Raw genomic sequence first — 27,299 nt, forward strand, 5'->3', positions numbered from 1 at the left:
GTGTGAAAAATACCAAGATAAAGGGAGTGAATTGAGGCAGGTAGGTGATTGTTAGCTTATTTACCTGTTAGCAAGAGGAATGGGGAAGAAAGGTGTGTTGTGGGAGGAGCTAAGTGAGTGCATCAGCAATTTTGATGTGTGATTAGTGATGGGTGATTCAAATGTAATAGTGGGTGATGCAGTAGCAGAGGATATAATCAGGGATTGAGGGGTACCCACGGGGAATAAAATGGTAAACACCTTGAGGAGTTTAGTTCTCAAAAGGGACAGGTGATTAGGAATAACAGGTTCAGAAAGAGAGACATAATTATGTATACTTGATTGAGTTGGGTTAATGATAAGTGGGCATTATTGATAATGCATTACTTGTTAGGCATGCTAAGAATATACTCTTAGATGTGAGTGTGCTGAGAAAAGTTGTTAGTGGGATGTTTGATCACTTCTTGGTGGAGATGAGGATGAAAGTTCTATAGAGGCCTTAGGAAAAAAGGAAATGACATTGATGGCAAGAGGGTGGTGAGAGTGAGTTTAGCAAACAGGGATATGTAGAGACATGAGAAGAGATCAGTTGAAGAGTAGCAAAAGGTGAGAGCAAATAAAGCTAGAGGAATGTGTGAAGAAGGAAAGCATGTTTAAATGGGGAGGAAGTGGGGTGCTTAGGTACATGTGAGTGGATGTGGTAGCAGATGAAAACATGGGGGCTGAGTGTTCACAGAACGAAAGAGGCCAAGTTGCAGGGTTCAGGGAAAGGTCACTGTCAGTAAGTGCAACTGTGTCCTGTGTGAAACTTATGAAATTTCTTGTTTCTTCTGTCCTCATTTATATGGAGATAACCTTTAGCCCTGTGCATCCTTTTCCTCGTCTTATAAAAACCATCTGGCACCTATGTCATTCTTTGCATCCCTATAGGATGCTGTTGATATGCATTTTGACAGTTGTCCTCCACCGAGAAATTCAAGTATCCTTCATTCCATGTTTTTATTTTTGAATATCAAAGGTTCTTGCAAGTTGATCAAATGGATGGTTTTGGATGCTTGCTTTAGCACTAGAGAGCTGGGGGCTCTTACTGTCATTGCATGCAGGGATGAGACTATTTGTACTGTGAAGAGGATCCCTCATTCAGTTATGAGGTTGAAATTTAGGGCCAGTGGAAAATAAAAACGGGTTGCTCCCTCTGTTACATCTGTACATGCTCAGTTTTAATGATTTCAGTGTTGTGGAACAGTTTTGAATTATTTCATATGAATGAGACTGTTGTATTAATAAGGGCAGGCACTTGTAAGCATGTACTAACCTATTTTATCAATCATATAGGTGCAGGTGAGTCGTTTGTATCGTGACATGAGGCTCTTCTCTATTGGAGGTGGAGCAGATGAGATCATGCTGAATATCATCTGCAAATACATGGGTTCTCTTCCTCAGCAACCAAAAAAGCTGAACACTTGAACTCCATATTGAAACACTTTTTCTGTGTCACCAAGGCAGTTTTTTCTAGCATTGCCAATTGAATTGTCTTGGGAATTATGATGAAAATATAGTATTTTTTAGACTACATAATGATGTTAGAATGAATGAAATGAAATAGATTTTTATCACCAAAGTGAACTGTGTACAGGGGCTCAAGCGATTTGCCTGGTCCTCGTATCTCTGGTTTCTTATTTTGAAAGCAGTTATCTTTAAGGGTGTGCATAAGAAGGAAATGAAAGTCTTATGTTTTGCTAAATTTGTACTTAAGTAAAAATTTCTCTGTATAAGGAACAACAATTTCTGGTTTTGGTGGAAGATGATGAGTCTTGCTTAGTGTAGAATAGACTCACTGAGTCCATAGTAAATAGGTCTTTCCTAGTCAGAAACATGAAGATATGTAGTCACATCATCCGTGTTGGCAACAAAACAGGTTTGGCACCAGCAGCACGAACAGTTCTAGGTGCCACTACAGATGACACTCTACTCTGCACCTGTGGAAGTGGGAATGGGAGCCTTTGTTAAAACAAAAGAACATTTTGAAATGATATGAACCAAAGTGGATTTCAGAAATGCAATATGACTAATGTGTTTTGAAGTATCAGTGACAAGAAAGGTATATTTCTTAATGGAAAAGTGGACAATAATTAACCTGGTGGAGGTAGGTAATGATAAGTGTGTGAAGTCGCTTGCGAAGGCCTCGTAGCCTGTTGTCAGAGGTGCCACGGGACAGGAGGTCTAGCCCCCTGGTAGCCATATTCTGTAGATCTTCAGCAGTGTGCAAACTACTTGGCCCATCCCCATGGCTGGGATGGTAGTACTTCACCTGCCATGAACAGACGCTGTATTGTTACTGTTGTAAAATAATATATCTTTAACTTTCTATACACATACTGCCATACGTAAGGCATAATATCGTAAATGCTACAAGGGAGCTTGCATCAAAGGATAAATTACCGTGTTGGAGAGTGTTTTGAACTGTTGGGCGCGAATGTCTGCAGTAGCATCTTGTTGGAGAGCTGTAGCAAGCGCTGCTAGGGTCCTGATAGGTTGTGTGTCTGGTGTTTCCACCTCCACACCTCCTCCAACAGCACCACCAACCTCCCACACTTGAGCACGTGACACCTTGGTTAGAATAAAAGTTATTATCACCTCAAGTAATTCCTATATGCACACCACAAGACAAATGCTCCAAGAATCCAGCTCTGAATAATGCTTATGGTAACCTTTTGCCAAGTAATATGATGGATAGAGCCATGTGTTTGCTTCCATACAATCTTGGAATGATATGAAGTGTTGCAGAATGCATTACTTCCAGATAGTTGTACAATTATTACAACACAAGAGGTGGATGCTACTCAGATATATGAACTGGTAATTTTTATTCTTTATATCTACATGAGATTTATGTCACAGGATACTATATGTCATATGGCTGATGACTTGCTTTCATTTCACCTGTACGAAGAAGAGGAAAAACCACAGTGCTACCCTAACCATCCATGTCCATACTTGCACGCACATACACACCTGAGCTCAGTTCTCAGCCACCATGTGATGTATGGTCAAGTAACCATACACAGAAGCATGTTGATGAGCACTTCAACATTCGACCAACAGAAGGCCAACTTGACATACATTTCATGCATCAAAGACAAACTTCATAATCAGAAAGTACCTATGTCTGAAAATTGTGGTAACTGGCTAAGGGTTTTATGTGAAGTTAGTATGCCATTGAAAAAGAGAGGTTTGATGAAATTATTCAAAGGTATGAAAGAATGATGCATATAATACAAGCATTTATGCCAGAATAGAAATGTAAATTTCACCTGCTGACTTAGGTTTGATTTCTGGATTTGTAGAAATGAAAAGGTCTAGCAATATGAAAGACTATTCACTATGCCACTGGGCACAAGTTGAAGAAACATCTGTTGGCTCTTATATTGTGTGCACTTATTACATCCCTTGTTATTGGAAGTGGTTACATATATTGTGCAGGTGTACACTACTTCTGGTGCAGCTGAATATGTGTGGAGAAAAGTGATGGATGGATACTGTATCTTAAGAAAAGAGTTCAATGGTGGGATGTCAGAGCTTCAGAAATATAGTGAAACAAATTTAGAGGTTGTCTTATGCAGGAAACTTATGATAATGGAGAGGAAGTAAATTGGCTGCTAAAGTAATCAGTACCCATAAGAAAGACTTGATATGATAAAAGTCAAAATGCATGTATTTGATCTTCAGTAAAGAAATCTAAATGTGTAATAACAGAAAAATGGAAAAGTAGGATTAAGACATGTAGATATTGTTTAGAAGTTAGTAAGGTTTTGGAACAGGATTAAGATGGTCATGACATATGGCAGGAGGCAGTTTATTTGAATTTCAATATATCAGTCAAGTAACATTAATGAAAGAGAGGAAGATTAAAGGTATTTCACTACAGAGTACAAGGACATAATATTTACTTACATGTTTAATGAAAAATTGGCAAGCAAAGGTGAATGATACATGAGAGGAATGATATTATACTGAAAGATAAACAGGTTGAAATAAGAGATGTTATACTGAAAGATAAACAGGTTGAAATAAGAGATATTATACTGAAAGATAAACTGGTTGAAATAAGAGATATTATACTGAAAGATAAACAGGTTGAAATAAGAGAACTGAATATGTGAATCCAGTAAACAGTTTACCACATTTTATTAAACATTATCAGAAGGATAAAGTAAATTATAGCAGGCACTAACCTCCTGCAGAAACCTGGCAATGGCTGCATTCCTCCTCCTAGCAGAGCGTATAGCTCTGTGAGCTTCAAGGGATCTCAGCAATTCAGTCTCCTTGTCTAGGAGAGCAACCAGTGCTCTCCTACGCTGCTTTCCTTTTAGTGTTGCATTTATCTGAGAAACTTGCTTTCTACGCCAGTTCTCTAGACGTGAGTACAGTTCTGTCATGGGTACTGGTTGATGCCATGCCTGTCAGGATATATGTATTATTAAGCAGCAATATTAATGTATATTTGTAGATAATGGTGGGCTTGGGACAGAGAAGGTGTGTTGCTTAAGTTAGGCTATTCTTGAAGGATAGTTAGTTATTGGCATTTGTCCAAGTTTCAGACTTAAATCCTTTCATAATTTTTATTCTGCACTGTCATCTTTGACTCTGTTCTTGATTACATGGGGGAATCAAGTGCATACAACCTTTTGCATCACCAACAGCTACCTGCAGATCATGTCCAGTATGTTAAATAAAACCTTTCACATTAATAGAAGCACTTCATAATGATTTTACTTCTCATGGTTAGTTAGTTCATCAAGCTAGACTAGCATAACGAGAGCAACAAACATGGTATTAGGCCAGAGGCTTTAAATGTTTATCATGGAGGGGAGGAGAAAAGAGTAAGGAGTGACCCGAGCACAATCCTGACATTTTTAAGACACTGATAACACAGACAGTGAACAGCTCTTTGAGAGATGTAGGAATAAAGTTGCCAGACAACTTAACATGAACTTGAAAAAAAAAATTAAAGATGAAGTGAGTGGCGACGGGAATGGATGAAGGCAGCAAGTATGAATATGTACATGTGTATATGTATGTATACACTGAAATGTATAGGTTATATATGTGCATGTGTGGGCATTTATTTATGTGCATGTGTATGTGGGTGGGTTGGGCCATTTTTTCATGTTTCCTTGCGCTACCTCGTTAACACTGGAGACAGTGACTAAATATAATAAATAAAACAGATATATGGAAAGATGGAGTGAAAATGATTTTGAGTGATTGGGGCCTGAACATACTGGAGGGTGAGAGGTGTGCAAGGAATAGTGTGAATGGGAATGATATAATATACCACGGTTGACATGCTGTCAATGGACTGAATCAGAGTATGTGAAACATCTGGGGTAAACCATGGGAAGGTCTATAAGGCCTGGATATGGATAGGGAGCTGTGGCTTTGGTGCATTACTCATGACAGCTAGAGACTGAGTGTGAATGAATGAGGCCTTTTTTGTATGTTTTCCTGGTGCTACCTCACTGAAGCAGGGGGCAGCAATGCTGTTTCCTTTGGGGTGGGGTAGCCCCAGGAATGGATGAAGGCAAGCAAGTATATGTACATTTACATATATATGTCTGTGTATGTGTATGTATATGTGTATGTGTTGCATGCATATGTATGTATATGAGCGTGTATGGGAATGAGGAGAAGTGGGAGCCAAATTGGAGGTAGAAAGATGGAATGAAAAAGATTTTCAGTGATTGGGGCCTGAACATGCAGGAGGGTGAAAGGTGTGCAAGGAATAGAGTGAATTGGAACAATGTTCGTATACCGGGGTCGACGTGCTGTCAATGGATTGAACCAGGGCATGTGAAGCGTCTTGGGTAAACTATGGAAAGTTCTGTGGGGCCTGGATGTGGAAAGGGAGCTGTTAGTGCATTATACATGACAGCTAGAGACTGAGTGTGAACAATCGTTATGTGGCCTTTGTTTTTTCCTAACGCTACCTCGCGCACATGTGGGGGAGGGGGATGTTATTTCATGTGTGGGAATGAATAAAGGCAGACAGTATGAATTATGTACATGTGTATATATGAATATGCCTGTGTGTGTGTACGTTGAGATGTATAGGTATGTATAGGTGTGTGTGTGGACGTGTATGTATATAAATGTGTATGTGGGTGGGTTGGGCCATTCTTTCATCTGTTTCCTTGCGCTACCTCGCTAACGCGGGAGACAGCGACAAAGTATAACAAAATAAAATAAATGTGTAAATGAGTGGATGGGTCATTCTTCCTCTGTTTCCTGGCGCTACCTCGCTAATGCGGGAAACAGCAATTAAGCATAATAATGATATTAATAGTAATAGATATAGATAATTTAAAAGATTTTTGTAAGCGATCAGGTTTAATGCGATCCACTGTGTTAGAAAATCTTTTATTACTTCTTTTCATAAAGATTAAAATGCTAATTGTAAATGTGGTGGCTAGAAGCTCTTAATGCACTTGTAAATTACATGATTACTGTGTTTTGATAACTGTTTCTTTCCTTACACCTCAAAGCTTTGGAACTCATACCCTCTCATGTTTTTCCAAATAACTGTAGCCTGGCTCTTTAAAAGACAGACTTTTCACTTCCTTCAAAATTTGTAAATACTTCCCCTTGTCTTTTCCTTTTTGTTAACCTCTCCATATTTCAATTAAGGCCCGGCCTTGATGTGAACTTTTGACTGTAATTGGAGTTACCAACTTGAAAAATATATATAATAAATAGTTATTCTGTGGTACTTCATATATGATCACAACTCTCAGAATTGTGTACCTACAGTATATATTTTTTTGTATATTGTTTCAATAGCCAATAAAAAATATATAATTTTTTACCTTTGCTGTACTTGCTTTCTATCTAAAATGAAAGTGAAAAGGGACCTCATAAATAAAATGAAGTATTGTACAATATTTTGAAAGTGGATTTTACATGACAAGTTATAATCTATGGCTTGTATGGTTTTTTTCCATACTAATGATATGGTCAGTGAAAGTATGTCAAGGAAGGATGCATTTGCGCTTGAAGGGTATGAATGAGCATGGAAGCATTACCTTGTGTTGCACAGCTGATAGCTAAAACCAAAGCCTTACATTATGCTGTACAGACATGGACAAATATGAAAGTGTTATTACCCTGTGTTACAGACTTAAAATCAAGTGTTACCTTGTGTTGATCAGTGCTAGAAGGTGTGATTGAGAGTTGACTGGTTGTGCTGCTGGCATCACTTTTCACCACTGCCAGATGTGCTGGCTCCTCTGCCTGTACAGAAGTAGTATATTCATTAACAGTTTTTGGTAGGGTCAATATTGTACTATGTTACTCTTTCCTCCAGGTTCAGTCTGTCCTTTGAGCTTGAGAGATACTCTAAAATCCCTTTAGGTTAGAAACCTCAAACCTCCTGCCTTCTAGTGTGGCTTATGCATCTCACCCCTTGCTAACCACTTTTTCAGTAGATGCAGCCTGTATCTCAATCCAGGTCTTCCCCACCAGTCAGGAACCTACACTCAGCAATCATGTTACCATCCTGTCCACTGACACACTGGTTGCCTTATACTTTTTTTTTGTAATCCCCAGGTAACAGACTTGCTTTCCAGTTTTTCCAGCCTACCAGGGATAAGCATCCTTTTCTGAATTGCTGAGGTTGTAGTGTATATACCTATTGGTGATTTTTTAAGTCAATGGTGACTGTCCCCTACTTACCCCACTACCTCACTTTGAAACATATAGATGTTTTCCTATTCTGAGACTTAGAATTAGCTTCTTACAGGGAGAATGGTGTTGTCAGGAGGACAATACCGACTCAAGCAAAATTGTGGTGCTAATCAGGATTTAGCATCAGTCAGTCAGGCCTCCACTTGTTTATGTCCACCTTTGTGACCTTTGTTGGCATTTCAGTAGACAAGAAGTTCCCATACTTTGATCATGAGGGAAAGAAGTTTTTCTGTTTCACATACTTTTTCTCTCAGGGTAAGGAGGAGCAACTGGAGCTTCTTGTAGACAAAAGTCACCCCAGAAGTCATGCTAGGCTGACTGGATTTATTTGGCCCACTAATATGGTAGTCCCACACCTTGAACCAAGGCCCCTTGCTGGATTGAAACAACTTACACCCTTCTACCTTTTCTGGATTTTTTGTTACTCTTGAAATCATCTTGTTTTTCATTAATATATGATTATGGAACTTTTGGAGGTAACCAACAGAAGGGTCTTTAGGCTCAGCTAGTATATAGAGATTTGGCCAGCTTAACTTTTCCAGGATCAGTTCACCCCAGTAGTAATCTATCCCTTATAAGGTTTTCACTTTTTCGTAAGCTGGTACCTGTCAGGTAGCCCACAGAAAACATATCCCAGCTTCTGTTGTACCGTAAGGATCCTGTTAAAAACAACTCTCAATCCCTGGGTCACTGTTGGGGGATTTAGAGTTAACTATTAGCCATCTTTATTTTCAAATAATCCCAATGCCTCAGCTAGCATACCAATAATATATAATATTTTTTTCATACATATTTGCTATTTCCCGCATTAGCAAGGTAGCGTCAAGAACAGAAGACAGAGTCTCAGAGGGAAAAATCCTCACTTAGCACACTCACCTGTTCCTTCTTTCGGAAAAGTAAAACTGGAGGGGAGGACTTTCAGCCCCATTCCCACCCCTATTAGCAGATATATATATATATATATATATATATATATATATATATATATATATATATATACACATACAAAGACATATACATATATATGTCTGTGTATGTATATGTATGTATACGTTGAAAGGTATAGGTATGTATATGTGCGTGTGTGGACGTTTATGTATATACATGTGTATGTGGGTGGGTTGGGCCATTCTTTCGTCTGTTTCCTTGCACTACCTTGCTAATGTGGGTGACAGCGACTAAGTTTAATAATAAAAATATTTATATCCCTGGAGATAGGGGAGAAAGAATACTTCCCACATATTCCCTGCATGTCACAGAAGACAACTAAAAGGGGAGGGAGCTGGGGCCTGGAAGTCCTCCCCTCCAGTTTTTACTTTTCCAAAAGAAGGAACAGAGAAGGGAGCCAAGTAGGATTTTCCCTCTTAGGCTCAGTCCACTGTTCTTAATGGTACCTCGCTAATGCAGGAAATGGCAAATATGTCTGAAAAAAAAATTTTTTATATACACATTCGCCATTTCCCACACTAGTGAGGTAGCATTAAGAACAGAAGACTGAGCCTTAAGAGGGAAAATTCTCACTTGGCCCCCTTCTATGTTCCTTCTTTTGGAAAAGCAAAAACTGGAGGGGAGGATCTCCAGCCTCCTGCTCCCTCCCTTTTATAGAGTTGTCCAAGTCCAGAGCTGTCTGGGTTGTGTTGTGTGTAAAGAGAGCTGTGTAGCTCCAAAACCCCTTTTATAAAAGATCTGTCTTCACATTTCCCTGGATTTAAAGCTTCATACCTGTGCCAGACGATAAAGTTGTCTACGAGCCAGCCAACCACGCACTGTCCGCTGCACAACCACCACCTATCGAGCACATTGCTTTTAAACATTGATATCACGACTGCAAACCTCATTTTTTTATCATAATTACTGTCCCATCCCATCTCATGTTATATGTTAACCCAGTTGCACAATATCATTTACTGAATTCATCACAAACTCAGTTTTTATAATGGCCTCACTCTACCATATCAAATTCTTGGGATAAGTGCAGAAAAATGTAAAATGCTGAAATACCAGATTTGATAACAACATAAGCATTATAATATCCTGCTATATTTCATAATATACCCAATTCTATTTTTGGTGTTTAATTCTTGCGTAAAGTTATGTCATGTTCTCTTCCTTTCTAGATACAAACATCAGGTCAATTCATGTAAACATCAAAGGAGTTCCTCCATCATTTCTGCAACAACACATTTTTGTTCAAGCTGTCAGCAATTTGGCTGAGTTACATAAATGATTTTAATAGTTTTTGCGAAAAAAAATTAATTTATATGACCTCACAGGCATTGCACAAGTTACCTTGATATAAACGTTGCTCTTATCTTGATGTTTAACCTACTCACTTTGGTGGTGTACAATTGACACCCACGTTCATCCACAACTGGCACCCACCTTGATGTACAACTGCACCCACCATGACACGTAACTTGCACCCACCTTGATGTACAACTAGCATCCACTATCATGTATAAATGGCACCCATCTTGATGTACAACCAGCACCCACCTTGATGTATAACTGCAACCACTTTTATGTAACACAAGTTTCCATGATTTGTAGCAAGCACCACCCTAATCTATAACTGGCACCCACTTTGATGCATAATTGGCTTCCATCCTCATGTATAACTGGCACCTATCCTTATGTATAATTGGCAGTTACCTTGATGTGCAGTATATGTAAACATTCACCTTGATGTATAATTGGTCTGATATATAATTAGCACTCATCTTGATGTATATATAACTAACTGGCACCCAATTCAATGTGTAACTGACATCCATCATGATGTATAACTGGTTCAAACTTTGATGTATACTTGATACCCACCTTTGTAACATCATAACGGGCCGGGCAGTAGTCCCTGGGTGTGATAAGGATGGGTGTTGAGGTGTGGAGGAGTGGGTGGAAGTAGGTGGTTTGGGTGAGGGCATTTCGGGGGGTCTGGCTGCCACGCCCACGACCCCACACCGTCTGAGTACCTCTGCTCACCTGACCTGCGGGTGGGGAGAGATACACACCATACAACAATGCCCTTTGCAAGTGTCAAAAATTTAGGTGGGGAAGAAAACACTACTGCAAGAGGGAAGAAAACACTACTGCAAGAGACAAGTACTATAAGTTAATATAACCTGACATGACTAAACCTTAAACCATACCTACACTAAATTTTTTTTGTTTTGCTAATAACCTATACTAGGATTATTCCATGCCAATATCATACTGATAACCATTTCAAAAATTTACTATTAGGGATGATTACAACTTCATTTCCTACAATATGACATGTATTCAGCTAGTTGGATTTCCTAACACTCATGACCCAAAATGTGACAAATAGTCTACATTTATTATGATCCTTATATTAGTCTTTACACAATATGGCCATCTTATTCATCATGAATCCACTGTTGCTATAACTTAACCTATTACCCACTCTGTCTCTGCTCGTTAATCATCTTGACTCCGAAGTTACTTACAATAACCATTCCACTGTGTCATGACCACACTCAAGACTGGGACATTTAACAGCTGGGTTCTCAGTAAACAGGGCATCAGTTATTGAAGATTAACCTTATCAGTGTGGCAGCTATCCATGCTGGCAACACTAGGGATCTGTTGATATTATTATGTTGACTTACCTCTTCAGGTGCAGCCTCTCATTTAATGTTACCCGAGAATTTTATCAATCAAGAAACCAAGCATGACTTGTGCTAACCTGGTATAGCTCAGATAACCTAAGCTGACATACCTGAGGTGGTCCTGGCTGGGGGTTGGGTCTGGGTAGCAGCGTTGTGGTACTGGAGGCCAGTGATCCTGTGCCTGAACCCTCCCAGCCACGGCTTAGGCCCGCACCTCCATTCTACTTCCACCACAACTTCCCGCTCTACACCTTCACCTGACACATCCACATATTCAACATTATACTGTGCATATATATATATATATATGAATGAAGGCAGACAGTATGAATTATGTACATGCGCATATATGTATATGTCTGTGTGTGTATATATATGTATACATTGAGATATAGGTATGTATATTTGCGTGTGTGGACGTGTATGTATATACATGTGTATGTGGTTGGGTTGGGCCATTCTTTCGTCTGTTTCCTTGCGCTACCTCGCTAACGCGGGAGACAGCGAAAAAGCATAATAAAAATAATAAAAAAATATTTTTTTTTCATGCTATTCACCATTTCCCGCGTTAGCAAGGTAGCGTTAAGAACAGAGGACTGAGCCTTTGAGGGAATATCCTCACTTGGCCCCCTTCTCTGTTCCTTCTTTTGGAAAATTAAATTCTTTTCTTTCTTTCATACTATTCGCCATTTCCCGCATTAGTGAGGTAGCGTTAAGAACAGAGGGCTTGGCCTTTGAGGGAATATCCTCACCTGGCCCCCTTCTCTGTTCCTTCTTTTGGAAAACTAAGAAAAAAAAACGAGAGGGGGAGGATTTCCAGCCCCCCCACTCCCTCCCCTTTTAGTCGCCTTCTACGACACGCAGGGAACGCGTGGGAAGTATTGTTTCTCCCCTATCCCCAGGGATAGGGGAGATAGCAACTAAGTATAACAAAAATAAAATAAATGTTTATTTTATTTATTTTATTATACTGTGTTGCTGTCTCCTCTGTTAGTGAGGTAGCTCAGGGAAACAGATGAAAGAATGGCCCAACCCACCCACATACACACATATATATATATATATATATATATATACATACACACCCCCACACATGCACATATACATACTTTACATTTCAACGTATACATCCATATATGTACACAGACATATACATATGTATACACATGTACATATTCATACTTAATGCCTTCATCCATTCCCATTGCCACCCTGCCACACATGAAATGGCACCCCCCCCTCCCCCTGCGTGCGCACAAGGTAGCTCTAGGAAAAGACAACAAAGACCACATTTGTTCACACTCAGTCTCTAGTTGTCATGTGTAATATTATATTATACATAGTTGTCATTTCCCGCATTAGCGAGGTAACGTTATGAACAGAGGACGGAGCTTTAGAGGGAATATCCTCACTTGGCCCCCTCCTCTGTTCCTTCTTTTTGAAAATTAAAAAAGGGGAGGGGAAGATTTCCAGCCGCCTGCTCCCTCCCATTTTAGTCGCCTTCTGTGACACACAAGGAATACATGAGAAGTATTCTTTCTCCCCTATCTCCAGGGATAGCAACAGGAATGGATGAATGCAAGCAAGTATGAATATGTACATGTGTATGTATGCAATGTCTGCATATGTGTATGTATATGTTGATATGTATGTGGGCATATATATATATATATATATATATATATATATATATTTATTATTTTTTTTTATTATACTTTGTCGCTGTCTCCCGCGTTTGCAAGGTAGCGCAAGGAAACAGACGAAAGAAATGGCCCAACCCCCCCCATACACATGTATATACATATGTCCACACACGCAAATATACATACCTACACAGCTTTCCATGGTTTACCCCAGACGCTTCACATGCCCTGCTTCAATCCACTGACAGCACGTCAACCCCGGTATACCACATCACTCCAATTCACACTATTCCTTGCCCTCCTTTCACCCTCCTGCATGTTCAGGCCCCGATCACACAAAATCTTTTTCACTCCATCTTTCCACCTCCAATTTGGTCTCCCTCTTCTCCTTGTTCCCTCCACCTCCGACACATATATCTTCTTGGTCAATCTTTCCTCACTCATCCTCTCCATGTGCCCAAACCACTTCAAAACACCCTCTTCTGCTCTCTCAACCACGCTCTTTTTATTTCCACACATCTCTCTTACCCTTACGTTACTCACTCGATCAAACCACCTCACACCACACATTGTCCTCAAACATCTCATTTCCAGCACATCCATCCTCCTGCGCACAACTCTATCCATAGCCCACGCCTCGCAACCATACAACATTGTTGGAACCACTATTCCTTCAAACATACCCATTTTTGCTTTCCGAGATAATGTTCTCGACTTCCACACATTCTTCAAGGCCCCCAGAATTTTCACCCCCTCCCCCACCCTATGATCCACTTCCGCTTCTTATATATATATATATATATATATATATATATATAAGTCCTTTGGTGAAACTGTATTCCTGATCATACTGCCTTGCAAAGGTGATTTTTCACTCACAGCATAACCACAAGCAAAGTCCTGAGCGAGTAGTAGCACACAGGACATTAGTCTGTCTTCACTAAAGAGGGTAAAGTGTAGAGAGGCCAGTCGACTGAATGCATGCTGAATGTGGTGAACAGTGAACATCAGGGTAGTCTGTCCCAAAAGGTACTGCTTGACAAAGTGACATGGTGCATGACATTCAACATTTGAGCGACTGGCAACCTTAAGAAAGAAATGAATGGAGTAATGGTAAAATCCAACATGACTGAGAAAGGATCTTGCATCGTCTGCAGATCTGAGAAAACTTGCATAGCTTTTTGACTTCAGAGTTATAGAGACCTTGAACATCAACTGTAGAAGCCAATAAAGGCAATTTTTGTTTCCTCATGAAACTGAATTGGATGAGCTTTAGATTTAGACCAGCTGAAGCTAGTGTCAAAAAAATTTCACACATTTACACTGTGATAAGTTGAAGACATATAGATGACTTTCAGGTTGTCAACATGTAAGATAGGTGTCTCATATTCTTAAAATAGTTTTCATGTCTCATGAAGGTTATTATGGGAGTGTTCTGCAGTCCTTAATGCTTGTAGAATTCAAAATCACCCTTTGTGAATTGAAAAAACACTGAAATTTCGACTGAAAGTTGGTATGTAAATTGGACAGAATCTTAAGGAAGATTGATATGGGAAAACAGTTCCCCCCTTCACCCTATCTATGGTTTGGAGACTTAATAAAACAAGGACTGAATATCTGTTTTCCACTGACTGCGATCAGACGTCTGTAGTCAATAGCTGGGTGAAGTGGTCCATCTGGTTCAGAAACTAATGAAATTTGGGGGGACATTCCAAGATGAAGTAGCAGGTGCAACAATATCATTGTAAATCTTACGTACCTACAATTTGGCATGCATTCAGTGTGAACCATAAGTTGTGTTATGACAGACTTTGTCAAACACCAGATGGGTTATAAAAGCCATCCATGAACCTGGCACCTAATGAATTACTAAATTACTAGTTGGCAGTAGCCTTGCACACTTCCACGGGTCAAATTGTCATTCAGGCTAGTTCTTATGTGTAGACCTAAATCATAATTATCATGATTAAAAGCTCGCAAGGAATATTACAAGGGAGCAAATGGGAACTTCAGTGAAGGGCGTAAATGGGGAGGTGATAACAAGTAGCGGTGATGTGAGAAGGAGATGGAATGAGTATTTTGAAGGTTTGTTGAATGTGTCTGATGACAGAGTGGCAGATATAGGGTGTTTTGGTCGAGGTGGTGTGCAAAGTGAGAGGGTTAGGGAAAATGATTTGGTAAACAGAGAAGAGGTAGTAAAAGCTTTGCGGAAGATGAAAGCCGGCAAGGCAGCAGGTTTGGATGGTATTGCAGTGGAATTTATTAAAAAGGGGGATGACTGTATTGTTGACTGGTTGGTAAGGTTATTTAATGTATGTATGACTCATGGTGAGGTGCCTGAGGATTGGCGGAATGCGTACATAGTGCCATTGTACAAAGGCAAAGGGGATAAGAGTGAGTGCTCAAATTACAGAGGTATAAGTTTGTTGAGTATTCCTGGTAAATTATATGGGAGGGTATTGATTGAGAGGGTGAAGGCATGTACAGAGCATCAGATTGGGGAAGAGCAGTGCGGTTTCAGAAGTGGTAGAGGATGTGTGGATCAGGTGTTTGCTTTGAAGAATGTATGTGAGAAATACTTAGAAAAGCAAATGGATTTGTATGTAGCATTTATGGATCTGGAGAAGGCATATGATAGAGTTGATAGAGATGCTCTGTGGAAGGTATTAAGAATATATGGTGTGGGAGGCAAGTTGTTAGAAGCAGTGAAAAGTTTTTATCGAGGATGTAAGGCATGTGTACGTGTAGGAAGAGAGGAAAGTGATTGGTTCTCAGTGAATGTAGGTTTGCGGCAGGGGTGTGTGATGTCTCCATGGTTGTTTAATTTGTTTATGGATGGGGTTGTTAGGGAGGTAAATGCAAGAGTCCTGGAAAGGGGCAAGTATGAAGTCTGTTGGGGATGAGAGAGCTTGGGAAGTGAGTCAGTTGTTGTTCGCTGATGATACAGCGCTGGTGGCTGATTCATGTGAGAAACTGCAGAAGCTGGTGACTGAGTTTGGTAAAGTGTGTGGAAGAAGAAAGTTAAGAGTAAATGTGAATAAGAGCAAGGTTATTAGGTACAGTAGGGGTGAGGGTCAAGTCAATTGGGAGGTGAGTTTGAATGGAGAAAAACTGGAGGAAGTGAAGTGTTTTAGATATCTGGGAGTGGATCTGTCAGCGGATGGAACCATGGAAGCGAAAGTGGATCATAGGGTGGGGGAGGGGGCGAAAATTTTGGGAGCCTTGAAAAATGTGTGGAAGTCGAGAACATTATCTCGGAAAGCAAAAATGGGTATGTTTGAAGGAATAGTGGTTCCAACAATGTTGTATGGTTGCGAGGCGTGGGCTATGGATAGAGATGTGCGCAGGAGGATGGATGTGCTGGAAATGAGATGTTTGAGGACAATGTGTGGTGTGAGGTGGTTTGATCGAGTAAGTAACGTAAGGGTAAGAGAGATGTGTGGAAATAAAAAGAGCGTGGTTGAGAGAGCAGAAGAGGGTGTTTTGAAATGGTTTGGGCACATGGAGAGAATGAGTGAGGAAAGATTGACCAAGAGGATATATGTGTCGGAGGTGGAGGGAACGAGGAGAAGAGGGAGACCAAATTGGAGGTGGAAAGATGGAGTGAAAAAGATTTTGTGTGATCGGGGCCTGAACATGCAGGAGGGTGAAAGGAGGGCAAGGAATAGAGTGAATTGGAGCGATGTGGTATACAGGGGTTGACGTGCTAGCACGTCAGTGGATTGAATCAAGGCATGTGAAGCGTCTGGGGTAAACCATGGAAGGCTGTGTAGGTATGTATATTTGCGTGTGCGGACGTATGTACATGTGTATGGGGGGGGGGGGGGTTGGGCCATTTCTTTCGTCTGTTTCCTTGCGCTACCTCGCAAACGCGGGAGACAGCGACAAAGTATGAAAAAAAAAAAAAAAAAAAAAAAGATGTTATACCGGTAAGGGCTTAGTTTCTTGAAGCCAAAATGACTTTTTGTTTTCGAGTACTGGGGGAGAAGAAAGGGCCTATTTAGGAAATTGCTCCAATAGTGTGTTAAATGATGCCCTGCCAACCTCCATTCAAATGCAGAATATATATACCATTTCGGCAGCCAGTGAAAATGCGCGTTCAATTCCGCTGTGGATTGGTTTAGGTGTAGGCCCAGCAGGTGCCCCTTGCCTCGAGGGCTGCAGCAGCAGGCGCCTCATGCCCTCTTCACACCTACAGGACAAACACAGTATTGATCCACACTTACTGTACTGAAGTCTTAATGAAGCCAGATGCCTCGAGCTACACTGCTGATAACATCGCCAGATGACAATCGCGTGAGTTACATTTTTTTTTTTTGTATAATGAATAGTTATACTAACGTAGGGTACATCCAGTTTTTTTCAGCTTATACTGACCTATATTAACTGTGAAGGATACACGGTGCGATTTTGCAAATAACTTTAATGGCTGATTCACGTGTGGGGCTCAAGGAAGTTGGACAAGGTACATAAATATAATCAAACAACAGTTACTTAAAGATTTATTCCTGCAGACTGTTAACACGACACATCATGTCCCACTTCCTGTGCCATTATGGGAATGACTCCACAGTTCTGCGAACGTTCGAAAATTAGTGTCCTCACGTGGAGTACAGAGGAAATTGTTTTGTGGACAAACGTGACTGACCACGTGATGCATAACATACTTTTAAACTGTCGCGAGCAATTAAATAAGTCTATGGATATATATATATATATATATATATATATATATATATATATATATATATATATATATATATATATATTGGAAGTGAAAAGTCACCTTCGGCAAGGCTGTATCGCTGGGAATACATTGAAGTCAAAGAACACATTACTCCAAATAAGTCAGCATTTCCCTGCTATTGAAAAAAGTAGCGCAACCTTGGGTTGTAGGAGACTTTAGAATGGTCCTGGATAACACCAGGATTCTCTCGTAGATATTGGTCATTAATGTTCCTGGATCTTTGTCCGGGTCCGCTACTAAGTACTGTTTCTTTTCCTTAACCCAAGAAAGATTTGTCTGTTCTTTTCCTTCGGACCTTTGTTCCTCAACCAGTAACAATAGGAAACGTTGCAAGGTGTAGTACTACCCAGCCAGTCAACTATTTAGCTAGGCTCGTGAATTGTCTCGACTCCTGAGACAATTTTTACGCCTCAGATGCAGACTGATAAAATACCGAACTATTAGCAGTGGCGGCAGTGCAGGGGGACTGGAGCCCTCTTATTTTGTTTAGACGTAAAAAAAAAAAAAAAAAAAAACTGCAGTATCTTGCATCGTCGCCTTCAATAGCAGGGTTTTTTTTTTTTTATTCCAGTGAGCCCCTCTACTTTTTAAAAGCTGCCGTCGTCTTTGATTAGTAATTTATGGCAGAGAAAGCCTTTTCAGAAAAGCCTTAGCCATGTTAAATCAAGAGAAACAGTCAGTTAAAAAGTAGAGGAAGATTATGACAAATAACTTATTTCGTGAAAGTCAGAGACGTAAGCGGAGTTGAGGAACAAGAGAAAGCCGTAAAATTAAAAGTAACCTGAGTTATGAAGTCATTACAGAGGGGTAACCTCTTCAGACACTGACAGCACCTTCTGCTACGATGACTGTGATAACATCTGGCGTGGGCAGGGTTGGTGTGGTCGGGACCAGGAGTGTCAGTGGGTGGGTATGTGGCCTCTTTGATGACACGCTCACCTGTACCGTCTCGTTGGCTTCTACGCCCACGCTGCGTAACGTGGCGCCGTCACCCAGTACCCTCCCGCGCACCGACAGCTGTTGGGCACACGCATACGTTGTTATTTACTAACACCTCAGTCATCTGTGTTCTTCAGTCAATATACAAATGCACCGTATTCACATTTAAAAATGGCATAGTTCACTGCATAACGTTTTAATATGGGAAATTACCACACATGTGTTTAACATGCCAACCTTTCACACACTTGCATCTAACATGGTAACCACTGACACACACCCATGGCAGACAACCTGACATATGAACCCATCATGGTACATAAAGCATGTGGCATACTTACCATACAAGCATCTAACATTGCAAACCACACCGTATGATCTTTATATCCACTACAAAACGAGTAGAGTTTCCATCTATACTTAACCCATCGTATGATCCCCACATCCTCCTATACCTAATGCATGATCTATACTTACACCTAACCCAGTGAAGGATTCTCATGTACACCCGACGCTACATAGGATTCCCCCATTTATATCAAAATTACTGCCTCCATGAAAGCTTAAGGAAGCGTATGATCCCCATGTACCGAGAATATTGCCTCGGTTAATATTTACAGCTAAATATGACAGGTAGCCATGGACAGATTCGGTAGCGAGACGGAGACAATTTACCTGGAGGAAATGTGGGGGGACCTGGGTGGTGTGGCTGAGGTGAATCTTGAGGGTGTGGACAGGTTGGTGTAGTGGCCAGGCCCGGGTGATGACGCCCACATCCGTCTCCAGTACCAGCTTCACTGTGGCCACTGGACCGCTCTCCGACCACCACCTCTGTACACAAAAACACACTGTAAAGCCATGTAACAACATGGTTACTCCACAGACACTGTAGCATATGTGACTTAGGAACTGGGATCGTCTCCAGCGTGTCGCCAGAGCCCCAGTTAAGAGACACTGACTATCTGCTGGCAAATACAACATTCAATTGAATGTACACGGTTTAAAAAAAATGAGCACGCCGTTCACATCTTACAATACGTCAAAACTAGGATATGCTTCACATGTTTGATTACTGTACTTAGAGACACAAGGTGTTACCGGACTCCGCCCGCTTATGGTTACACCGCGAGTGAAAAGTCACCTTCGGCGAAGTTGTATCATCGGAGTATAAACTCGCGGAAGAACTTCTCACGCCAAAGGAATCTATCTTTTCCCTGCTACTGATTGTAGCGCAGCCTTGAAGCTGCAGAAGCCCCTTGAAGAAGGGATCTTGGTGTTATATGATAATAAAACAAGAAGCACAAAGTTAATAAAGAAGATGCAAAAGAGAGCTAAGGTCGGAGGCTTCAACTTTGCCCATCATGGAAGGGAGGAGAGTACGGAGTAACTCCTTCACAGACCTTTTAACTTTTTGAACCAGTTTGATGACGTTAACTGTGATCAGTTCTTCGTTAGATGCAAGGATAGAACAATCAGATACCATAACATGAAACTTGTCAGAAAACGTGTAAGAAGTGCCTTTATGGTATATGGGTGGTGGATGAGTGCAGTAAAGTATCAGATTGTAAATGCAGACGATGCATAAATATAAGTTGTATGATAGCAGAGAAAGCTCAAGAGATCCCCGGGCAATCGTATGTAGAACTCCTCCCCGTACAGTACAAACACGTATTTACAGTGCACAGGAAGGCAAGAGAATGTTACACAGGACGCACCTCTGGCTCATCGTCGTCATCAGCACTCGGCATGGCAGCACCCTGTTGTCAGGATCCGTCCTGTCCCTCCTGGTGTGTGCGGCCACATCATCTTGGGGCCACATGTACTCGTCGGGTTGGCCATACTCGTTGGCCTGACTGTGCCCGCCTGCGTGGACACTGTGGTAAGCACTCCCCTCACCGTGGCCATCCTGCTGGCTGTGGCCCTCGCTGCAGGCGTCGTAAGGTCTATCCCTCTCACTGTGTGCGGCCTGAGTGTCATCGCGTGCCGGGAAGCTCCCGTCTCCACCCTTATCCTCCAGGTTGGTAACTACGAGAGCTTGACCGGTGTCAGGGGTGGCACCCTGCGCTTCCTGAAGCACACACCTGCCGCCTGGAGAGGACCTGGTATACGAGGATGACCTAGAGCCACGTGGGTTAGCGTGGGCGTGCGTTACAGCGTCCCCGGAGGCACAACTGCTGTCGCTGGAGTGTGAGGCGTCCTGCTCCAGGTAAGGCGCCATGGCTCGCATCCACAGCCTGGCTCGCTCATGTTCGTGCACAGTTGTTTCTCATGATCGAACACGACACTGTCACCACCATCCAAAGTACAAGTATCTGTTCAGCATAGTAGTAAAATATATACCTTTGCTAAGCCTCACAACAATATAGTTTTTGAGTACGAAGTCATCTTGGACAGAGTTGGATATCGGACATGACCATACGTCCGCACTGACACCTTGCCTGACACTAACGTGACCCGCTCTAACATCTGTATCCTATTGCTCCACTAACCTTAACGCACATACCTACAAACACACCTTTAGCTTGCACCCAGAACGTAGTTCTAATGTGATGTTCAAGTATACCACGATTTCGTAGACTGGTAAAAAGATGGAGTTATCAGTTCACGTAGCTCTGAAGGCCTCTCAGCACCTATAAAATAAGGATTAGAATATGTGAATAGACGTAATGATATTGGGTTGGTCGGTAACTACTGGTTGCGTGTGGAACTTTGCTGGTCGATTCTACCAAGTGTAACAGCAGAGAGGAGAAAGAGGGCAAGAATGTCAAAAACTGAACTCGTATTTTACCAGGCTACTTGTAAAGCTTTATGCTCCTACAGATAATCTAATTTCGAATTACTTCACAAATATTTATATTTTAAAGTAATTTATCACATATTTTGTTTATTAAAAGTTAGATATTTCTTCGTGTTTTACGACATCTGGCAATAATTCCAAGGCTCTGTTACCGTAGTTTCATTGTTATCAACAGCATCACCAAATTACTGAATTAAATGCCTCCTGTCTTGCCATACGTTTATGGATGTATGTAGACCATGTTTTCAACATACATTTTGTATATGTATCAAAGTTTGAAATGTGACGATATTAGAGTAGGTTGGAATCGTTGGCAGCTTTCAAAGTTGTTTACACCAGTCACCATAGAAACCGCAGGTGTTTGGGATCTTGATTAGCTTCAATATGGATTTAGATTATCGGAGAAAAAAAGATTAGTTATCATTACTTATTCCAATCAACCTAATATATCTTCGCTGGTTAGTCTGCTGTGATTTGGATATCGACAGGCCGTGATTTGAGGTGAAAAATCTATACATTTTTTTTTCAAAGCAAATTATACATATATACATCGGTAATTTCAGCATCGAAACTTGTGACATTTACAAGGGTTTCGCAGTCCCCTCCCTCTTTGCCTCCTGGCTACGTCGATGCTTCTGACACGTTAGTCCTGAGTCCTGATCCATTTTGCACTCTAGTCGAGTTCAGAATTGGCGATCTAAATTCACAGGAATGTTTCAGGTAATGAAGTTGAGCCACTGATTTGTTTCAGGTACTTAGGAGGATGTTAGTTAGCAGAGCAGGAGTGTATCCTTGTTAAGGAAGGTTGCAGTGGCGGTTAAGGAAGGATCCCAATACTATGCAACATAATACCAACATCATAATTGGCTATCTAAGGTGATTGGGGTAAATATTCTGCCGGGCAATTACTTCAAAGAGAACACTATGCCATTTACTGAAAATTGTCATATATGACGAGAATACGATATATGTCTGATGGGGTCGGAGTGTGCCTGCCTATGGCTGTGTTAGCCGCGTAATCTAGGTCAGGTGAGGAAGATAATGGCTCGGTTACAGTTTTTCTACCAGTGTTCCCTAGACGGAACTCATAATTTTCTCGAGCATCCTTGAAGGGTCCCACGAACTCTTGAAATATTAGAAAAAAAATATGGAAGGCCAATAAATCATGATTGAGAAATGGAGCTCTTTTAACTTGAGCCACAAAACTTGTTACAAAGCCATAAAAGTTTGCTCTAGAAAAAGGGAACTACTGAGATGGAGAAGATCAGGGTTCCAGAAAATATTAAATGTTGCTTTTAGCGTTCCCGTATCAGGACAAGGTTGAGAAACACTGCTATGATGTCTTGAAACAACCTCGCTAGAAGTAAGGGGATGGTTAACTTGTGAGGTCAAACAGAATTGAAGCAATGAGAGAAATGAGATTCATTTTAAAGAAAACAGTTAAATTCCATTGATGGAAAACAGTGTGAAGGCAACCAACATTGAAACTTTATCATGCAGATAGCAGTATTGGCTATAGAATGGCCGAATTACGGAGACTAGTCATTACAGATGATACACATATTACTCAAGGATGAAACTACTCTCACGAGAATTTATCATATAGTATTAAACAGATGTCTTCAAATTATTGCATTCTGGGAAACAGATTGGGATGTATTGGAAGAAGAGGAAATGCCTTCAGGCAGAGGTAAATACATCTGTCATATGATCGAAGATGTGCGAAGCTTAAAGAAGATTTTTGCAAGTACGATAGTTTTAGAAGTTATGAATGCATATAGATTTGATATTTGTATATAAGAAGAAATATAAGTAGAATAGACTGGCCTGATAACTGATATCTTAAGATCCCCCAAAATTCTAAGAATATTTCAATGCTTTTTCGTAAAACTTTTTATGGATCCCATACAGAATAGCAATGTTTTTTTCATTATCAACGGCAGTATTTCTACTCTGTACGTTTGACGTTTAGTACAGATTTTGGTTTACCTTTAGCTGATGCCTGCCATTTCTACCCAGTACCACAAGACTGATTCCATTCAGATCTATTTTCTACAGTAGAGCAGTCAAGCCGTCCCCTGCCTGATGATTTATCGCAATGGAATTTTCTACGCTTTATTCTGGCATTCTTTATTGGAACTTTAAAGAATGTTATGTTCTGTTTTACCAGTATTTCCCCAATTCTCTTACCATAGTTTTAAATGAAATAGAAGAATAAACACTGCAGGTGGGTCCCTATTTTGAAAGAGGTAGGCACCAGAATTACTTATTAGATAATGGAGTGGTACTGTGCAGCCTAAGTCGGTATTTGCTAATAAAAGTCGGTCAAAATCAATTGACAACGTCATGATTGAGTAAGTGAAGCACATGGAAGTTTAACCAAAGCATTGGAATGATTATCTCCGTTATACAATATGAGTTACACTCGGTTTCCTTATGTAATTCCGAGTTGCTCTCATTCATAACTGTAGCAAGTGTAATGGTCGACGAATTGTCTGTTGTTTCGAAATCATAGCCAGGACTTGCTGGCAACATTATCAACATGTTTGCCTTCAAGTTTGTTCTTTACTTCCTACGGTAAACAAATTATTGCGTCATATTAGGTAAAACTGAGAACTGCAAGGGAGAATAGACTGATCGCCTGCAGACAGTGTTTACATATATTTCATGAAGGTTGCGTACGATAACAGGCAAAGATGTACGTGTGGGCATATCCATGAAAGAATATTTTTGCCATGTTTCGTACACCAAATAGATGACATTGTATAAAGACTCGCATACTATTTCAAAGAATATATGATTTGGTTGTACTTGCTGTCTAAATTACTTGGAAATTATATATAATTTTTCTGATTCCTTTCTTTAAATCTCTTCTCGGTGCTCTTCTCTCTTATTACTTAATTCATCTATCGTAGATTTAGAGATACCTCCGTGTGCGAATCGATTTTAGTTTATCAAATTGCTATACATTTCATATTATGACCTTGGACATAGATTGGACACTTATACTGAATATAAAAGAAAATTATACAAAATACACGTTTACTACTTGTATTGACATGAAATTTTTATGAAATATTTTCGTCCATATGTACTTACGATCGAACTTTTGATGATCCAGGTTATTACAAGTAGCGAAAACCTGTACACCAGCATGACAAATTTTTTTTAACCTGACCCGTGACATTTGCATTAAAAGAGCACTTAAAGCTTGGCTGAGAACGTGGGAACAATTGTGGTAAGCTTTGCCATGTAGAGGAATCACGATTTTTCGTTGTTCCTCACGATTTTTCAGTTGTTCGAGGTAATTTTTCATTGCTGATTCAAACCAGGTTTATGTACTTTGACTCTATTTACTTTCTCGTCTGTAGCTATAACAAATTAAGGGAAGGCCTTATGGAAGATATAGAAGTAGAAAATTTATCAGATCTTGTTATGAATGATGGTCGTATACAATGGTTGACTCAGAAACGTCATAATTGTCTGTTAATGTTTAGGCTTCTATATAAGTCAAATCTCCTTCCTAGTTTACTCTTTATATAGGTGCAGCACCATGGTGTACTGACAATCACACATGCCGCCTGGGGTCATATTCGCATCGGTTCGAATTCTGGTCGCGGCAGCTGGTCCACAGTCCACCCAGCTGTTCATCCTCATGTAGGGCCTGGTCGAGGAAATGGGCACCTCGCATAGGCTGGGAAATGTGTGTGTGTGTGTGTGTGTGTGTGTGTGTGTGCTTATGTTCATAGTATTAAAGACCTGCTGGCACATTTGCAATGCTGTGACGAGGCAACATGATTGTAAACCTCTCCCCGTCACACGCAAATAGTATTCACAGGTGCATTTTTCCGACAGATTTACATCTAAAATCAATTATCATTTACTCCATAGCATTATCATTTGTAAGGTACATTACAGTCATATTAGCGAAAACAGTAAACGCATGGTCATGGGACAAATTAGAAAAAAAGTGCGAATCACTCCGTCAATGAACTTAAAAGCTAAAACAAACTTAAGTTAAAGTCTGTTTTTACACTTGCTGAAATAAACTACCTTCTGTATACCCGTACCATGTCAAATAATTGTTCATGAACTTCAAATACTCATATGCGACCAAATCCAATCTTCTTGGGAATTGATTAAGGAGCTTGTGAAAATATAGAGAACACATAATTATATGATTTTTTTTTTTTACATTTTGATTAAATACGTCCACGTGTGTACATCAACTTTGTGCTTAAGGTACGAGAGTGTTATCAGGTCGCAACATTTCTCATTGGATGCAAGCGTTATGTGAGGAAATTGTGTGTTTTATCATCTTGGAAGCAAATAACGAATTGGCATTATCCGCAGGCACTCACTTAGGAAGTTTTGCATCTCTGGGAAGTGTGTGTATCCATAGGAGGAGAGTAAGATGAGTAGTAGTGATGCCCAGATCAAGAGTAAGCTGGGAGCTGTGCTCCAAAGTTTAAAATCCTACCAGCAGCAGGGCCAGGAATGCCAGTCCCCAGAGCTGGCACGTGTTGAGGATGACACTATGCTCAACAAACTACATACTCACGTACATATTCTTCTTAAGAACAAAAATGGTGAGTTCTTTTTGGTTATGCCTTTTCCAGTTAAATGTGGTGGTTATTTCGTCAAATCTGCACCACTTTAGGTATTGCTTATTATGCCGGCTAGTCGGGAAAATGTCCATTGTTTTACCCTTGCCAATCAGTGAACGTCAATAGATGAACGGTTTCCCCAACAAGGCACTGATGAGTGAAACGGTAGTTTGCCAAGTAGCCATTACCCGTGGGTAAGACATTGTTTTACCGACCCATTCATATAATTCCTATAACATACTCATGCTTGAACAGGGTACAGCGTGTTTTGTTAAATTGTTCCTGGCAATTTCTTACAATACAAGCATTCCACCTCCTTGCGTGGCAGTAAACTACTTAAGGTAACCAACTTAATCTAACCTGTAGAGCATAGCATAATCTTAATAGCAAAAGTTGTCCTGATCAATTTAAACCAGCTTTACCCAACCAGTTGTAACTTCCTCTGCATAAGCTATGTAGTATATCCGAACCTTACTTATTAATCCTTGCTTAATCTAACCTAACACAGTAGTTTGACCAAACCAGCCTTACCTAACCCAACTCCGCCCAAGTTTACGTCACATATGACGGGTAGTTTGATACAACACAGAGTTGTTAATAGATACTGCCAAGCCAACTCAGCAAAATTAATACTATCCAGTTCAGTTTTCTAAGAGTGATACAAGGCATTATTGGATGTATTAACTGGCAAAAAGACTTTTGACCCATTGGTGCTGTCTGGTCAACACAACTGAGTCAAAGTTTATCTAGACAATTAGTCGGAACTGATGAATCTCAGGTTATTTCACCAATAAGGTGTGGATTTTTTTTTCAAGTATTAAACATTTCTGTATTATGTTGATGAAGACTGAGGTGAGAGGGCTTCAGGGTAGGGTCCCTTTTTGGAGATTAATGTAAGGTTGGGTGGTTTCTAGTGAATCTCGCATCAGTTATTTACTGATTTTGCTCTGATCTGTTATAGTAATTTTAAAGTTAACGGCCATGAAGTGTGATTTGGAACTGTATGCTCTGCAGTATTAAGTAATGCAGTAGAAGTGAGGGTTATCGGTATTAGGGAAATTTGCCTATAATTGATGTAACAGTAGGTTAAACACTTGTAGATGTTCAACAGAACTGGTGAATAGACCTCCCTCAGAAGCCAAGATTTAATGTAGAAATATACCAAAGTAAATGTGACTTGTTGCTGTGACCTGTGTGGATTGGCATCTTGTT

General features: G+C 40.4%; 3 protein-coding genes across 4 annotated transcripts in view; 2 read left to right on the top strand and 1 right to left on the bottom strand.

The window, feature by feature from the left end:
- LOC139755191 (probable acyl-CoA dehydrogenase 6) overlaps window positions 1–6,839 on the top strand; it is a 23,352-nt gene extending 16,513 nt beyond the window's left edge. The window contains exon 8 of the mRNA XM_071673356.1: window positions 1,315–6,839. Within this exon, the coding sequence (XP_071529457.1) occupies window positions 1,315–1,446 (132 nt within the window). The 3' untranslated portion in view covers window positions 1,447–6,839. The remainder of the gene's footprint in view (window positions 1–1,314) is intronic.
- Window positions 1,822–20,565, bottom strand: LOC139755176 (IQ motif and ubiquitin-like domain-containing protein). 2 transcript variants are annotated; one of them, XM_071673348.1, is made up of 11 exons: window positions 20,399–20,565; window positions 19,359–19,514; window positions 18,578–18,761; window positions 11,465–11,611; window positions 10,543–10,709; window positions 9,445–9,510; window positions 7,174–7,269; window positions 4,215–4,439; window positions 2,422–2,589; window positions 2,117–2,290; window positions 1,822–1,958 (listed from the first exon to the last, which is right to left on the bottom strand). In XM_071673348.1, exons 1-11 carry the CDS (start codon window positions 20,429–20,431, stop codon window positions 1,869–1,871), a joined length of 1,506 nt encoding a protein of 501 aa, XP_071529449.1. In that variant the 5' UTR covers window positions 20,432–20,565; the 3' UTR covers window positions 1,822–1,868. The 2 variants fall into 2 exon arrangements, with proteins under 2 accessions (XP_071529449.1, XP_071529454.1); XM_071673353.1 differs by lacking the exon at window positions 9,445–9,510.
- A 5,192-nt stretch (window positions 20,566–25,757) lies between these two features.
- LOC139752109 (uncharacterized) overlaps window positions 25,758–27,299 on the top strand; it is a 44,000-nt gene continuing 42,458 nt past the window's right edge. The window contains exon 1 of the mRNA XM_071668008.1: window positions 25,758–26,069. Within this exon, the coding sequence (XP_071524109.1) occupies window positions 25,895–26,069 (175 nt within the window). The 5' untranslated portion in view covers window positions 25,758–25,894. The remainder of the gene's footprint in view (window positions 26,070–27,299) is intronic.

Source organism: Panulirus ornatus, chromosome 2 (genome assembly GCF_036320965.1).
Source record: "Panulirus ornatus isolate Po-2019 chromosome 2, ASM3632096v1, whole genome shotgun sequence".
Lineage (NCBI taxonomy): Eukaryota > Metazoa > Arthropoda > Malacostraca > Decapoda > Palinuridae > Panulirus > Panulirus ornatus.

What these genes read in the sequence shown, in the direction of transcription:
- LOC139755176 (XM_071673348.1), bottom strand. Translation starts at nt 20,431, where the DNA reads ATGCCGAGTGCTGATGACGACGATGAGCCAGAG. An exon ending in TCCCCCCACATTTCCTCCAG is followed by an intron (nt 18,762 to 19,358) that starts GTAAATTGTCTC and finishes TGTGCCCAACAG; the next exon opens with CTGTCGGTGCGCGGGAGGGT. An exon ending in TTGCCAGGTTTCTGCAGGAG is followed by an intron (nt 2,590 to 4,214) that starts GTTAGTGCCTGC and finishes ATTCTAACCAAG; the next exon opens with GTGTCACGTGCTCAAGTGTG.